Below are 13,890 nucleotides of genomic sequence, written 5' to 3'. Positions count from 1 at the left end.
GGAAGAAAAAAGGATTTTCGCTGGCGGAGGTGGCGACCCCCCCCCCCCCCCCCCCCCCCCCGCAGGGCGCACTGGCCATGAATGTGAGCATGTAAACATGTGCAGGAGAGTGCTGCGTGGGTGTATGCACACCCATTACCTTAACACATAAAGCCTTTATGACCTGTAGTAACATCATTTGTCTTTTTGTAAGTCTTTATTATCTTTTCAGTGTCGGTCTTATCAAGACTGTGTGGGTAATGGCAGCAGTGCATTTAGTTTGCGTTCTTTGTACGCATGTGCGGTCTTTTATAACTGCCCACGAACAAAACCATTTGAGAGCAACTGATAACACAGGTGATATGGAAATGGATTTTGAATGCAAAAGTTTTTAAATTTTTTAAATATTGTCAAAAGAACTGCAAGATTAGTAAAAAGGCTGCATTGAGTGGGGGAAATGTTGGATTCCAATGCGTCTTTTGATTGATTTGGGTGTGTCCAGTACAACTTGCCCTCAAACATACTTATCTTCAGTTTTATGTGTTTCCCCAAGGCTCATTCAGCAGCTCTGCTGTCTGTCATTGTGATATGTTCAGCTGGGGTTTTTCTCCCTCCCTGTGTTTAAAAGGAGAGGCACCAAACATGCTTCACCTGCAGATCTCCAGTTTATAATTCGGTTTGTGATAAATGGATCGCGTGTGGAGTGCATTTGCCAGCTATCTTACTGTTGCTTATCTGTAGTGCCATTGCTGTAGGCAGTGGAGCTGGTGCCAGAACTCACCCACCCACACACACACACGCACACACGCAGAGATTCACAGCCTGAGACTTCCTGTAGTTGGACCAAGATCACAGCCTGTTTGCTCTGCTGCTCCCACTTAAACCTCAGCAACACAACTAGTTCTCCCCCTCTAACAAAAGGCCGGCATGGCTTCCCCCTCTAGTGGAGATCTTTGGTCTTAAGGCGGTTCAGATACTTGACTTTAATGTCTGAACAGACCAGTGATTTTAAGTCTTTACAGATGAGACAAGTGTTTTCAGTGTTTTAGCATTTTTGACAGCTTTATTCGGGTAATGCCTTCACTCTGGATAATCCCAGTTAAACAGCTTAGAGGAAGAGCAGGGGAAATCTGCAGACTCCAAGTGTGAGATAGGATGCATTCACTCTATTACATGTTTTGTTAAAAAAAAAAAAAAAAAAAAAAGCCTAAATCCAATCCCGATTACAAAAAGCAGGCTTCACACAAGTACGCTTGGTTTTAAGGTTCGGCTGCAGCAGCGACCACAATCTGCAGATATGCTGCACTCATGTTCAGACGTCAGACATTTAACAGAAAGTCCCACAACATTAGTCCCACTGATCCACACTACTCGCATGTGATGAGCGATTGTCTTTCTCTTCTGCATGCTCTGTAGATTTCTTCATTTTACATTCTGGCTGTATAAGCTGTCGCCACATTTCAGGTACTTAGGAGGCATCAGATCATGCCGCCTCTTCTCTCGGATTAGTTGCGCCACAAAAAAAAAAGACCTCAATATTGTGAGCTATGATTATAGACTTTACAACGCGCTTCGCTCTGCCCGTAAAGCAGGATTCAGTGCTCAACGTCCATGCACATAAGGAATGTTTAAAGTGTTGTGGGTCTTAAAGAAAAGGTTGGAAAGTGCCCACGATACTGACGAGGCATTTTGGAAAGAGGCATAAGTACATAAATCCTCACCTTTTTTTTATATTTAGCCAGCTTGAGTATTTGGGTGTTTTTTTTATATATATATATATATATATATATATATATATAATGTGTCACGATCGCGCTCTCAATAGGTCACATGGCCGCTCTGAATTTATCACACTTTACTTGGTGTGTACGCTAGTTCTCGATCAGGGTACCAGAGGAGTCATGGAAAGCTAATTCATTTAATTAAGGAAACTAAACTCTAAATAGTGAACGAAAAGTAACAAATAAACTGTTGAAATCGTTAACTAAGAATAATAGATAAATGGTCATAATGTCCAGTTCCTGCCAACTTCATGTTCATCAAATAAGACAAACACCAAAATATCATCTATCAATGGATTATTGCAGCACAATGAAGCTTTTGTTGAAATTTTAGAGGTTTGTTTTCTCCTTCTAGTACATCCACATAAAGGACTTTCTAAACATTTAGTCCGCACACACTGCTCCATCATCTCGGTGCACCGCCCTTATCCCCCACGCCCCCTCCCTTTCTCTGACTGGCACCCAGAGCGAGACATCAGGTGACTGGTGCAGCTGTGCCTGGCGGGCGGGGGGGGGTCAGTTTGTATCAAACCCCACAGCAGCGGACGCAGCCAGCTGACCTGGTTGTAGTGGAGCCCTCAACTGATGTGTTGATTTTACGGCTGCACGCTCTCACAGTTTTCCTCATGTCTGAGCGGGTATGGTGTTTTATGATGGCGCTGACTCTGTCTTAATTATGATGTGGCGGGTTAATGATTTCTAGCTCTCGCCCAACAGTGTCTCAGTCCCGATTATCAATTCATGGTGACCTGTAGTGCTTACATTTCTGTGTTTATTATCCTCTAACAAATGTCTGTTGAATTGGGTCTGATTTGTGATTTTCAGAAGCTGGCAGCAGAATGTCAGAGTGCGGGCTACAGCGGCACGCTGATCCCTTACAAGTGTGACCTGTCCAACGAGGAGGAGATCCTGTCCATGTTTTCAGCCATCAAGACGCTACACAAGGGCGTGGACGTGTGCATCAACAACGCCGGGCTGGCCCACGATGAGCCCTTGCTCAGCGGGAAAACAGAGGGCTGGAGGAACATGATCGACGTGGGTGGATCATCACACGCACACACAAATATCAAATGCTTCAGCTGAGACGAGCCTTGTATTTATTTCTTGTAGGGTTGGTTAGAATGATCCTCTTCCGTTTATGTTATATTGATTTTTTTATCGGTGCTCTACTCAACCAGAATAAAAGCAGAAGAGGGAGCTGAAACGGTTGCCCGGTGTGAGTGGAAGTGTTGTGTTTGTAGAGCGTTGTTGGAGTAAGAGTTAAAGCAGAAGTGTACGGACACATGGGACAGCACACACACACACACACACACACACACACACACAGAGAGCCCCTCCCCTCACAGAGGCTGCTTCATTGGCTCTGAGGAGAAGCACAGCAGAGGCCCACTAATGAAAGCCAGCACTATTTCTCTTGTTCAAACCTTACATTGTGATTCATTGAGCTCTTGACCACTGAAGACCCCCCCCCCCCCCCCCCTGCCTCCCCAAGTCCTGCATTCGTAACGCTCATCCATCTGTTGTCATGGCAGCCCACATGAATGTGTACAGCAGTGTATTTTTAGCCCGTGTTTAATCTGTACGCTGACCTTGTTTGGTCACTTCCCCCTATCTTGCCACCATGTTGGCTTTAACCTGCCGTCTATCAATGTCACCGCAGGAGCAGCTTAGAGGCCACAAGCTGGACAGGAACAGCAGGTTCAGCTGGTCTAACGCAGCGATACAGATCAGTCAGCTGATACACTTTCAGCACACGGTATTCTGAGTTTTTTTGCAAAATCCCATTCCACTTTGATATGAGCCGGAGTTTAGCTACGTGTCATGTCGTGCATGTAGAGATTGATAGAAACTAAGACATGAATGAAGTGGATGTCTTCCCTTCACCCTGCAGGTGAATGTCTTGGCCTTGTCCATCTGCACCCGAGAGGCATACAAATCAATGAAGGAGAGGAATGTGGATGATGGCCACATCATCAATATTAACAGGTAAGCTATACCTTTTTGAATCCAAGAACAAATGTAGAGATTGATCTGAAAATACCTCAGCCGGTTTGTTCAAGGTGGTTTGAATCCGGCAGGTGTTAAGTAAAGGTGAGCCTGTACATGGAACAATGTGAAGCTCTATCATAATCCTGTTGTTGAATTTTATCGATCTATTAATTGATTCAACTGTCTATTTGTGGGAACTGCTCTGGGCCTGTAAAGCCCATTGAGACTGTCTATGATATTCAACCATACAAATAAATGTGACTTGTGAGAAATCTTGCTCTAGAAGGATGCAAGTAGAGTTATTTACAATAATGTGGTCACTAACTCGTCTCTCTCCCCTTCTACCTGTTACAGTATGGGTGGGCACCGAGTGGTCCCGAGTGGCGACGAGCATTTCTATTGTGCCACTAAATACGCGGTGACTGCTTTGACCGAGGGGATCCGGCAAGAGCTGCGAGAAGCAAACACCCACATCAGAGCCACAGTAAGTTTAGCGGTTGTCCTCAGAGTTTGCAGGCTTTTGCTCTGGCCTATGCTGTTGCTCGCATATTGGGTCGCATAAACAACTCTACTCTAGTTTGTCCTGAAGCTTTCCCAAACTGTCAGTGCGTGAGCGGTAAATATGAACGTTTTTCCCGATGCGTTTGCCTTCCCTGCAGTGTATATCTCCTGGAATAGTCGAGACGGAGTTTGCCTTCCGGCACCACAACAGTGATCCAGAGAAAGCAGCCGCGGTATACGAGAGTATGAAAGTAAGAGCGCTCGTTTGACTTCGGAGTCACAAGATGCGTAACACAAAGTGAAAATACCAGAGTGCTTTTGCATCAATAACACCTCCTTTCTCCACTTTTTAAGTGTTTGAAAGCAGAAGACGTAGCCAGTGCAGTCACATTTGTCCTCAGTGCCCCTCCTCATGTCCAGGTACGTACATGTATACATCTCTGTGTCTCTCTAGCTTTTACACCATCAAATGGATCAGCGGTGTGTGGTGGCTGGTTTCTGTACTGATGTCTTTTGTTCGTGTCACCAGATTGGAGATGTGCAGATGAGGCCAGTAGAGCAGGTGTCATAGCAGTGGAACAGGAAGCTGGAGGAGGAGCAGACCAGACGGCAGCCATGGTGACTCCATAGCAACCTCTGCTGGGCAAGGGTGGGGTGGGCGGGGGGGGGGGGGGGGGGGGGAATTAAACAAATCAACTACAGCTGTGTTGGATCTGCAGGGCCATGGTCAAAGGGCATGAGCCTTAAGGAGGCTGTGCGAGGAAATTAAGGGCACGGACTTTGTAAACCACTGCGAAAATACTACTGAATGCAGCAACCTGGTATTTGTGAATCGTTGAGCCCAGTCCCCGAACTGAGCCGACTCCAACAAATAACAAAGGAGAGAGTTGCTGCTGTGCTGTGTGGTCATCCGCACAACCATCAATTCAGAGGGAAGAGTATGCCATTGATTGCACATGTTTTTTGTAGGTCACATGACATATCGTTTTGAAATTAAATGGAAAGATTAATTGCTGTTTATAAGTGACATTTTTTTTGTTTTAATCTTTTCTTTTTATAAATGTTTTAACTTTTGATCATAGATAGATGTGGTGTCATACACACTAACCATAGACAGTACTATGTCTTACCCACTGTAACTAACATCAGTCTGTCCATGCTGCCACCTTTACTCACCGTCTGTTTTCACAAAGGCTTTCACCCACTCATAAGGAATCTGGAAAAAGCACAGGTGCCATTGCCTGTTCAGCACATGGGTTTCTACTATCCACCTCTTTTGACTGTGTAATTTCAGTCGTTCTGCACTTTGGATTCATTTATGAGGAATTACAAGAAGGAAACACTGGCAACTTATGTAGGGAAAAAGAACTAACTCTGTAAATGTATACCCTATAAATGTGGACCTCACAGTGGAAATTTCTCCTTAAATGAATAAATAAAAACAATTGCCCGGAAAGTGAATTATGGTCTGTTATGTTCACCGGACGTTAGAGCTCACCTGCCATTGTAGAAGTCACAAGCTGTGGACTTTGTGACTTTTTATTACATCCTACATGACATAGAATTGCATGAGTTGTGTACTCCCCTGTTTACCACTGACGTACAGTATAATCATCTTCATCACCAGTTGTTGCATTTGACCTAATAAAAGAGTCTGGCACAATCAACTGGTCCACAGTGGTTTATGGTTTTAACAGAAGTGATTCCGCTGTATGAACTGGGAATGTTAAATGGTAGCATTACCTTTTCATTTCATTGGTTAAAATAGATGTACTAAATCTAAGCACAGTACCTGACCTCAGATTTATCAACACTCGTACTTGCATCAGCCGACATGGCCAAGAGATGGCACCCTTAGCAAAGTTGAGTCCGTATCAATGAGGGCCGGGAAATGTGTGTGAAGCCCTGAGGAGGACTCATTTGTCATTTGGAGCTCTGTGGCAACAGGAAGTGTTGGCCGGATACTAAAGATGTACACAACAAGTCATTCTAAACGCTGTCTTTTCACAACATCTTTCCACATTAAAAAAATAAGCAAAACGCTTAGAAGTTCAACAAAATCTCAAATTTACAACAACAAATTAAATTAATAGGCTCACAAAAAATGGCTATTTCAATACATCTGCATAGCAGATATGCAGCAACACATTTTCAATATCATTTAGGTCATTTCTGTAGTATGCTTGCTTAACGTTTTGTTGAAGATTTAAAACTAACGGCAAACGATACTTTGTGATTAACTTGCCACTCTTGTCAAAGCACAGAGCCGTCACAGGTTTGTCTGAATAGGAGGTTTTTCAGGCAGCTGGATGTCAGAGCTGATGACAGCCATGCCTGGATGTGTTTCTCCTCCTCCCCTCTCATAGTACGGCATTTTTGGCTTTTCATTCAGGGCGTACGGTGTGACGGACAGCTTCAGTTTCTGTAGGAGAATTGCACCAATAGTATTATCACATAGCTTGCAACACATGCATGTGGGCGCTGCTGCACCTTCAATGTTTTGACTGGAGAGAAAGGAAAAAAAAGGAAATGTGTGTCACCTGCATGAATGAGCCAGGTAGCACCCACAATGTGTGAACAGCACCCAAAGGAATCCAGATGATGGAGCCCATGGCGATGACCCAGCCGACCCCCTGAGCCCAAGGAGGGAAGACATAGTCCCCATAGCGGGCTGGTTTAAACTGGATGATGGAGAAAATCAGGATGACCTGCCCCAAGAAGAAACAAGTAATGCGACACGTTTAGATGGATCTCAGTTTTGGTTCAAGGGGAGAAAAAAAAAATCTAAATCATGTGGACTTACAGTGACCAGCACAGGAGCAACTATCAGCCAACAGAGTCTGAAGAAGATGTTTGGTCTTTTCCCAGTCATCTCCTCTAGGTTGTCTGAAAGTCGATTCACACCTGCGCATGGAGAGCTGCTTCAGTTAACAGCCCTGCACATTGTGTTTGCATGGTGTCGGACCTTTTACAACATTTGTCATTGAGAAGGATAGTCTACATATAGCCTCAAAAAAAAAGGGAGGTGTCTACTTTTGGAGCATGTGACGATAACAGGCCACTGAAAAACAGAAACACAAAACATTTGCTTACCATAATTCCAACAGATGGCTATGACCTCGAAGAACGCAAGAAACAAGATGGACACTATGGCGGTGTAATGGTCCATGAGCTGGAACACATAGATGCCCACCTGAAAAAGTGACGCGCTCTTTAGGACTTGCGGGTAAGTGATACACTTTAATTAAAGCTCATCCAGTAAATCACATGTCTGTATACCTGCATGACACAGGGGATCCCCAGCAGGCCCGCTGCGCCACAAATAGCAAGAACAAACAGCTCCTTCCGCTTGAAAAATGTAATCAGGTGGTGATAGAACTCGTCCATGAGACTGGTCACCATCACTTCAACCATTGCAAACTGACAAACAAAGAAGGAGAGAAAAAAAGTCACATTGCACCTCTGCAGGATTGCTGCATTTCTTACTATTACCAATGAAGTGGTGCCGTTTTCCGCCATTAACTACCTCACTGTCCAGTCCGAGGCAAAGCAGCATGAAGAAGAACATCACGGCCCACAGCTGAGACACTGGCATGTTGGCAAAGGCTTGTGGGTAAACAATAAAAACCAGTCCTGGACCTGAATGCAACAAACGCACAAGATGACAGTGTGGCATTGCTGATTGAAAAAGGAAAAAGGAAATTATGAAGATTGCAATGGCAAGAGCAATATATGGGGAATTGATCAACATCTCTAGCGCAACCACTCAGTGACTGCATGCATTGGAAAGAAGCGTACTGATGGTTTGTGTAATGTAATGCACCACTTGCTTTTCAAAAATATATATATTTATACATTTATTTATTGTCAATTCCACACGTATTTTTGTTGTTGTTGGAAAGGTTGCATTAATTTCTGTTGGCCTTTACCCTTCGTCGTATCATTATGTCTTTAATTAGCTATTATAACTCATATTTCACTGGATTACAGCTGTGTTTTACCTTTCCTATTAAAAATAAAATGACTGGGAACAATGTAACTACCATGAAACACTGCTTTGCAAGGATACTGAATTATAACACTGCAAACCCTCTGAAAGGAAAAACATTGTTTTTCACTGTTTCTCTCTTTGTTTTTTAAAACCAATTTATATGAGTAATTACCCAGCCACGCTCACACTATTATTGGGGAAAAGGCGACAATCTCTAAACCTAAATTCTCCAATCCCCTTGGAGCTGAAGATTTTTTCTATCACTATGATTTCTTACCATCCACGGCCAGATCGCTGATAGGGATGCCCTGCAGATGGGACATGTATCCGAAAGCTGAGAAAATGACAAAACCTGCCAGGATGCTGGTGACGGAGTTGATGATGGATATAGTCAGGGTGTCCCTGTGGGGAAAGCAGATGTTTTTTTATCACACTTTCTTACTGCCCAGTGATCATTGTTGTCTGAGCATATGAGGATTTTGTCTTTGTACTTCAGCACGTTGTTGTTGAAGGAGTTGTAGCTGGACATGGCCATGAGGGAGCCGAAACCAATCCCGATTGAGTTGAAAATCTGAGCTGCAGCATTCACCCACACCTGCAAAACAGAGGGATGACCATCCAAAACCACCATCAGTGCCAGTTAATACCCGTTACCATTCCACCAGTTAACTGCTCTCCTGTTTCAGACAGAACCAGCAGATTTCCAGTTCCTCATCTCCTCCGATTCTTCCTTCTTACCTCCACTGACAGCAGCTTGTCCCACTTTGGCACGATGAAGAAGGATATTCCATCTAATGCCCCAGGAAGCTGTGCATTATTGATCAGCAGGGCGATCAGGATAACGTATGGGAATAGAGCCGTGAAGTACACCACCTGCAAACAGTGGTTGTTATTCACTGACTGCCTCCTTGTCTCTGTCCTAATTCCTCTCTCTTTTCACTCACCTTGCCCGTCGATTTCACCCCCTTAAAGATGCAAAAGTATATGAGGACCCAAGCCAGAAGGAGAATGAGCAAAAGCTCCCACCGGACCACTCCAGCTTCATCTACTCCACTCGTCTGCTCCAGCATCTTATATCTTCAAAGAAGACGATTAAATAATTCTGACATCATGCCTCAAAACCAAACACACTAAACCTTACTATACTATACTATCTTTGTTCCCTGTAAGCGTTTATCTACCACTATATGCCAGTTTATATTTGGTGGACAGCAACCTCTTTATTGCACGAGGATGCAAATAGTTATATGATCAGATGTTGAGTTATTGCGACCTGAAGTGGGAAATTCTGATTTCACAGATTAAACAAGCAAACATTTCAATATAGATTTGCATTTTAAAGGTGCGAATGTTCAGTGGTCAGTGAGTCGAAATTGTACTTTGCATTGATAAAAAAACAAATGCTACCATACATATTATAAACAGTTCCTGTCCACACGTTCAGATAAGAAAGCAGTATCTCTGTAGCCCAACACTGCCTGTGATTTCTTGTGCCATTAATTCAGTGAAACCAGTTACTTGGCGCAAAACCTACATTCCATTGTAACATGTATCCACCAAACAAGTTAATGAGTAAACCACTGCTGCAGAACAATAAACATTTGATATTAGACGAGTGATGAAGTTCAAGTTTAAAAGTGACGCAAAGCTTCCTTTAAGATAGCATCTGTTTACCTCTTATCGCTAACCTTCACTTCACATTCTTATGTATCAAAATAATTTGTTCACCTCGGACACAATCCCCGGAGTAAGAGCTGTGTAAGCAGTCCAGCCTCTTCTCAAGCTACAAGCTACAGGGGTTTTGTAATCCTGCAACATTGTAATCAATATCTAGTCTGGTTTCACAATTCTGAGAAACCAGCGCCGGTTTCTCCTACACAGTGAAAGCATACTTGAAGAACTCCTGGCTGGCTGTGGAGGATAAACTGCTGTTGGTGGCGTGGTTGGTACAGTTTGGTGTGTTCCAGGTGTTGTTGCAGTTCTGCCAGGGTAGCGGCACCTGGAAGGAGCTGAAGAGATAATACAGGGCCCAGGTGATGACCACATTGTAGTAGATGCACATGATGAAGGAGATGGCCACCGATGCTATGCCCACTCCTGAGGACAAGCAAAAGTTATTGTTAAAAATAAAGTCTATTTTTCACTTTTTTATCTCTTTCAGTGAGTGGGGAAAATCAATTCACCTTTTAAGAGTGGGCAGACGGTAGCCAGCGCGTGGACGGGCCCTCTCCTCGTGTACTGACCCACAGTCAGCTCCATGTAGAGCAGGGGGACCCCCAACACCAGCAGCATTAGAAGGTATGGCACCAGAAAGGCCCCTGAGGGGAAGGGATGGCAGATCGACTGTCACACACGGTTTGCTGGCAAAGGCTCCCTGTCTTTTGGTATCCTCTAGTATTTAACTTTTGTGAAAGTCATCCTGCTCCGGCGTTTTCCTCCTAACATCCTGGATCAGGTGAGGTATCCCTCCACAACATCTATCTGTTTTTATCATGTAAAATCATTTTTCCTTCCCACTGTACATGCACGGTTTCAGAGAACAGAGAGAACTTTTCACATATATTCTCACACAAAATTCACAGTAAGTTCAGAACAACTTCAGCATTTTTTCAACACAATCAGCATCACAACAGGACAACTTGACTGAAGTAGAGCTCAGTAACAGCACAGTTTGTTAATGTTTGCAGCTAGTTTTGAGACCCAGTTAATATGTACAGTGTATAAGCGCGGATGTTCAGTTTGAGGACGACAGATATGTGTCTCACCTCCACCACTCCTGTAGCAGAGATAAGGGAACCTCCAAACATTGCCCAGACCCACAGCACAGCCGATGCCAGCCAGGGTGAACTCTATCTGCCTGCTCCATGTTGGTCTGTTGAGCTGTTGCTCCATGTCTGCTTCCCGTGTTGCCGCTGTCGCTCGTCTGGGCCCAAGCTCCAAGGACAGGTTGGCTGGGATTTAAGTGACTCGGGGTGATATAACCTTCCTTTTTATTGTCCTTAATGATTACCCTAGCAGAAAAACTGCAGCAGCCTTGAGGCTCATGTTTGCATAAACTCATGAGATTTGTGGTTTTGAGAGAAGCGCACAAGGGTTAAGATTGTTGAATTTCAGTTTTAAAAGATGAACATCAGTCTTTTTCTTTTTTTTCTTTGGTCAACAAGTGAGCAGAGCACATTTTAACATGTGTGTTTTTAAACAATGTATTGATACTAATACTTCATACAGACAATAATGTTTAGTCTATTGAAGGCCAAACAAATAATATTTAACAGAGTAAACTCGTCAAGCTGGAATCCGTTTTTTTGCATTCACTGTTTTAATAAAAGTGGAAATTCTGAATGTTGCATTGAAAAGGCATACAACATTTTGTGTTTTAAATATGTTAGACAATTATTATCTATCAGAAGCTCTGTCTAAAAGAAAAGACAGAACTCAACTGTTGAATCATTTATTTAATCTTACATTTATTACTCTTAAAAATCCTAACATTTCATGGATTCCACAAGCTTTACCTTTGTAACACCAACACTAACATCAATGAGAAATCTGAAGCTCCCCGACAAAGAGAAAAGTAGAGAGAGATATCTTGTACGTCTTTTATGACTAGTAGGTTACTCATATGCAATATGCCATGCATGAAATGAGTGTTCTGAGCGACACGTGCTGTAACACAGATTTCAGGCGGGGTCATCGCTGTTGCCCTGAAAAGCTCCATGAAAAGCAGAGATATGGCCAGTGGCTCATTAAATATGTAACCATTGTGACGACCCCTCCCTTCCACCAGGGGTCTGTGTCCTGTTTTATCCTCTGTTGTTTTCCAGGATGTTAATCGGCCACTGATGGGCGACACCTGAGTTGGGTTGGTCCCAGCTATAAAGGCTGCCCCTCTTCTGTGGCTGGCCCTCTCTGCGCATCTCCTCTCTGCCTCCTGTTTGGAGGACCTGGCTGGCTGGCTGGGTGTTTGTTTGTTTGTTTGTTTGGTTGGTTTAGGTCTGTTAGTTGGTTCATTAAATAAATGTCTATTTATTACTTTTATAACTCGTCTTGTCTCCCTCATGTTGTGGCCTTTTGAGCCGGGTCGTGACACCATAAAGAAAAAATAACAATCAACACCACATGGCAGCTTTCCAGAGAGTTTTTGTCAATGAGCCGTATCTGTTTGCACTTTACAATTAGGCTCATGTTGCAATTGGTCATTATGGAATACCCGTATTGTTCCATATCATTTTATCAGAGATTGATCTTGAGAAAACATTCACACTATCAGGCAAATGGGGTAATAAACATTATTAGGTGAATGCCTAATAAGATGTCTCCTTTCAAAGGGAAGTCAACTGATTGGATATTATGTTCTGCTGACAACAGATTCAATATATACAGAGATTTTTTGGGGGGTAAGCTGGAAAGACACCCAAATGAACCATCACCGAGGGAGTTAGGTTAAAGAGGAAACACAGCCAAGGTTGCAGCAGAGAGATGCAGCGGTGGACGTCACAGGTTGACAAACATGACCACAGTCTTTGTGCCACTGCCAAAGCCAACTCTGCTGAAAAGGAGGAACGTGGGGCAGCAAAAACAAAATCTGGAGTACAGATGAGGGGATGAAAAGGAAAAGCAGCGGGGCTGTGGCACGATTGAAACGTCAGATAGGGTGGGAAATTCTGTAATCCACCTCCTGTTGTGACAAGTTCATGACCGGCTCATATCCATTCTCAGACTGAACAATCTGCAAACCTCGAACTGCATGAACTGGATGAACTGGCCCTTTGGAAGTTCTAGATGTTCGTTTGTCGTTCGTCCAACAGCTGCAGGTCTAGCCCATTCAGACATGTGCTGTAAAAAGTCTAAAAATCTAGAGAGTTCTTATCAGGTTTGAGCCAGTTGACCTGACAGTGAATGTACATTCATAATACCAAAAGAAACCCTGATTTTAACATTTGGACAATATGAGGAAAAGTAGAAAACTCAAAAATTGCTGGTCATCGTGGCACTTATGGTGGTTTGTATTTGTGGGCCCACCTGGGTACCTGGGTGTTCACTTGAACAATAAACTGGACTGGATTGATCACACTCTATAAAAAGGCTCAGAGCAGACTCTATCTGCTGAGGAGACTGAGGTCCTCAGGAGTGCAGGGAGCACTCCTGAGGACCTTCTTTGACTCTGTGGTGGCATCAGCCATCTTCTATGGAGGGGTCTGCTGGGGCAGCAGCATCTCGGCAGCCGACGGGAAGAGACTGAACAAACTTGTCAAGAAGGCCAGCAGTGTGCTGGGGTGTCCACTGGATACGGTGGAGGTGGCGGGAGACAGGAGGATGATGGCTAAGCTATCATCCCTGATGAACAACACCTCCCACCCCATGCGGGACGCCCTGGCAGCTCTGTGCAGCTCCTTCAGCCACCGGCTGATTCACCCCCGATGTGTGAAGGAGAGGTACCGCAGGTCCTTCCTTCCTGCTGCTGTCAGGCTGCACAACCAGCTGTGCTCCCAGTAGACCACACAACACCAAAAAACACTAAAAATCTGTGCAATAGAAACACCCTGTCTGTATATATAATATTTTTGTATTTTAGTTCTTTAGTTATACTTAGTTACTGTGGATTTTGTACTTTTTGATTTAGTTGATATTCTTACTGTTTATTACTTA

At 43.8% G+C, this 13,890-nt stretch overlaps 2 protein-coding genes across 2 annotated transcripts in view; one reads left to right on the top strand and one right to left on the bottom strand.

The window, feature by feature from the left end:
- dhrs11a (dehydrogenase/reductase 11a) overlaps positions 1-5,706 on the top strand; it is a 12,850-nt gene extending 7,144 nt beyond the window's left edge. Inside the window, exons 2-7 of the mRNA XM_031857246.1 lie at positions 2,586-2,795; positions 3,652-3,746; positions 4,104-4,233; positions 4,409-4,501; positions 4,605-4,670; positions 4,780-5,706. Coding sequence (XP_031713106.1) covers positions 2,586-2,795; positions 3,652-3,746; positions 4,104-4,233; positions 4,409-4,501; positions 4,605-4,670; positions 4,780-4,821 — 636 coding nt within the window. The 3' untranslated portion in view covers positions 4,822-5,706. The remainder of the gene's footprint in view (positions 1-2,585; positions 2,796-3,651; positions 3,747-4,103; positions 4,234-4,408; positions 4,502-4,604; positions 4,671-4,779) is intronic.
- A 217-nt stretch (positions 5,707-5,923) lies between these two features.
- On the bottom strand, positions 5,924-13,424 carry LOC116389026 (sodium- and chloride-dependent GABA transporter 1). The gene is made up of 14 exons (XM_031857415.1): positions 13,358-13,424; positions 11,007-11,192; positions 10,425-10,559; positions 10,134-10,338; positions 9,186-9,318; positions 8,980-9,114; positions 8,733-8,836; positions 8,519-8,643; positions 7,777-7,889; positions 7,530-7,670; positions 7,344-7,443; positions 7,054-7,154; positions 6,791-6,958; positions 5,924-6,672 (listed from the first exon to the last, which is right to left on the bottom strand). Exons 1-14 carry the CDS (start codon positions 13,422-13,424, stop codon positions 6,520-6,522), a joined length of 1,866 nt encoding a protein of 621 aa, XP_031713275.1. The 3' UTR covers positions 5,924-6,519.
- Positions 13,425-13,890: the final 466 nt, after the last annotated feature.

This window comes from Anarrhichthys ocellatus, unplaced genomic scaffold (assembly GCF_004355925.1).
Source record: "Anarrhichthys ocellatus isolate YVR2014 unplaced genomic scaffold, GSC_Weel_1.0 scaffold18, whole genome shotgun sequence".
In the NCBI taxonomy this organism is placed as follows: domain Eukaryota; kingdom Metazoa; phylum Chordata; class Actinopteri; order Perciformes; family Anarhichadidae; genus Anarrhichthys; species Anarrhichthys ocellatus.
This window is presented reverse-complemented; position numbering and strand designations above follow the sequence as displayed.

Bases quoted from the DNA above. Each gene is read 5' to 3' on its own strand.
- LOC116389026 (XM_031857415.1), bottom strand. From the start codon at position 13,424: ATGGCTGATGCCACCACAGAGTCAAAGAAGGTCCTCAGGAGTGCTCCC. The intron at 11,193-13,357 runs GTCTCCTCAGCA...CTTAAATCCCAG, and splicing joins CTGCACTCCTGAGGACCTCA to CCAACCTGTCCTTGGAGCTT. The intron at 6,673-6,790 runs GTGACACACATT...ATTCTCCTACAG, and splicing joins TACCTGGCTCATTCATGCAG to AAACTGAAGCTGTCCGTCAC.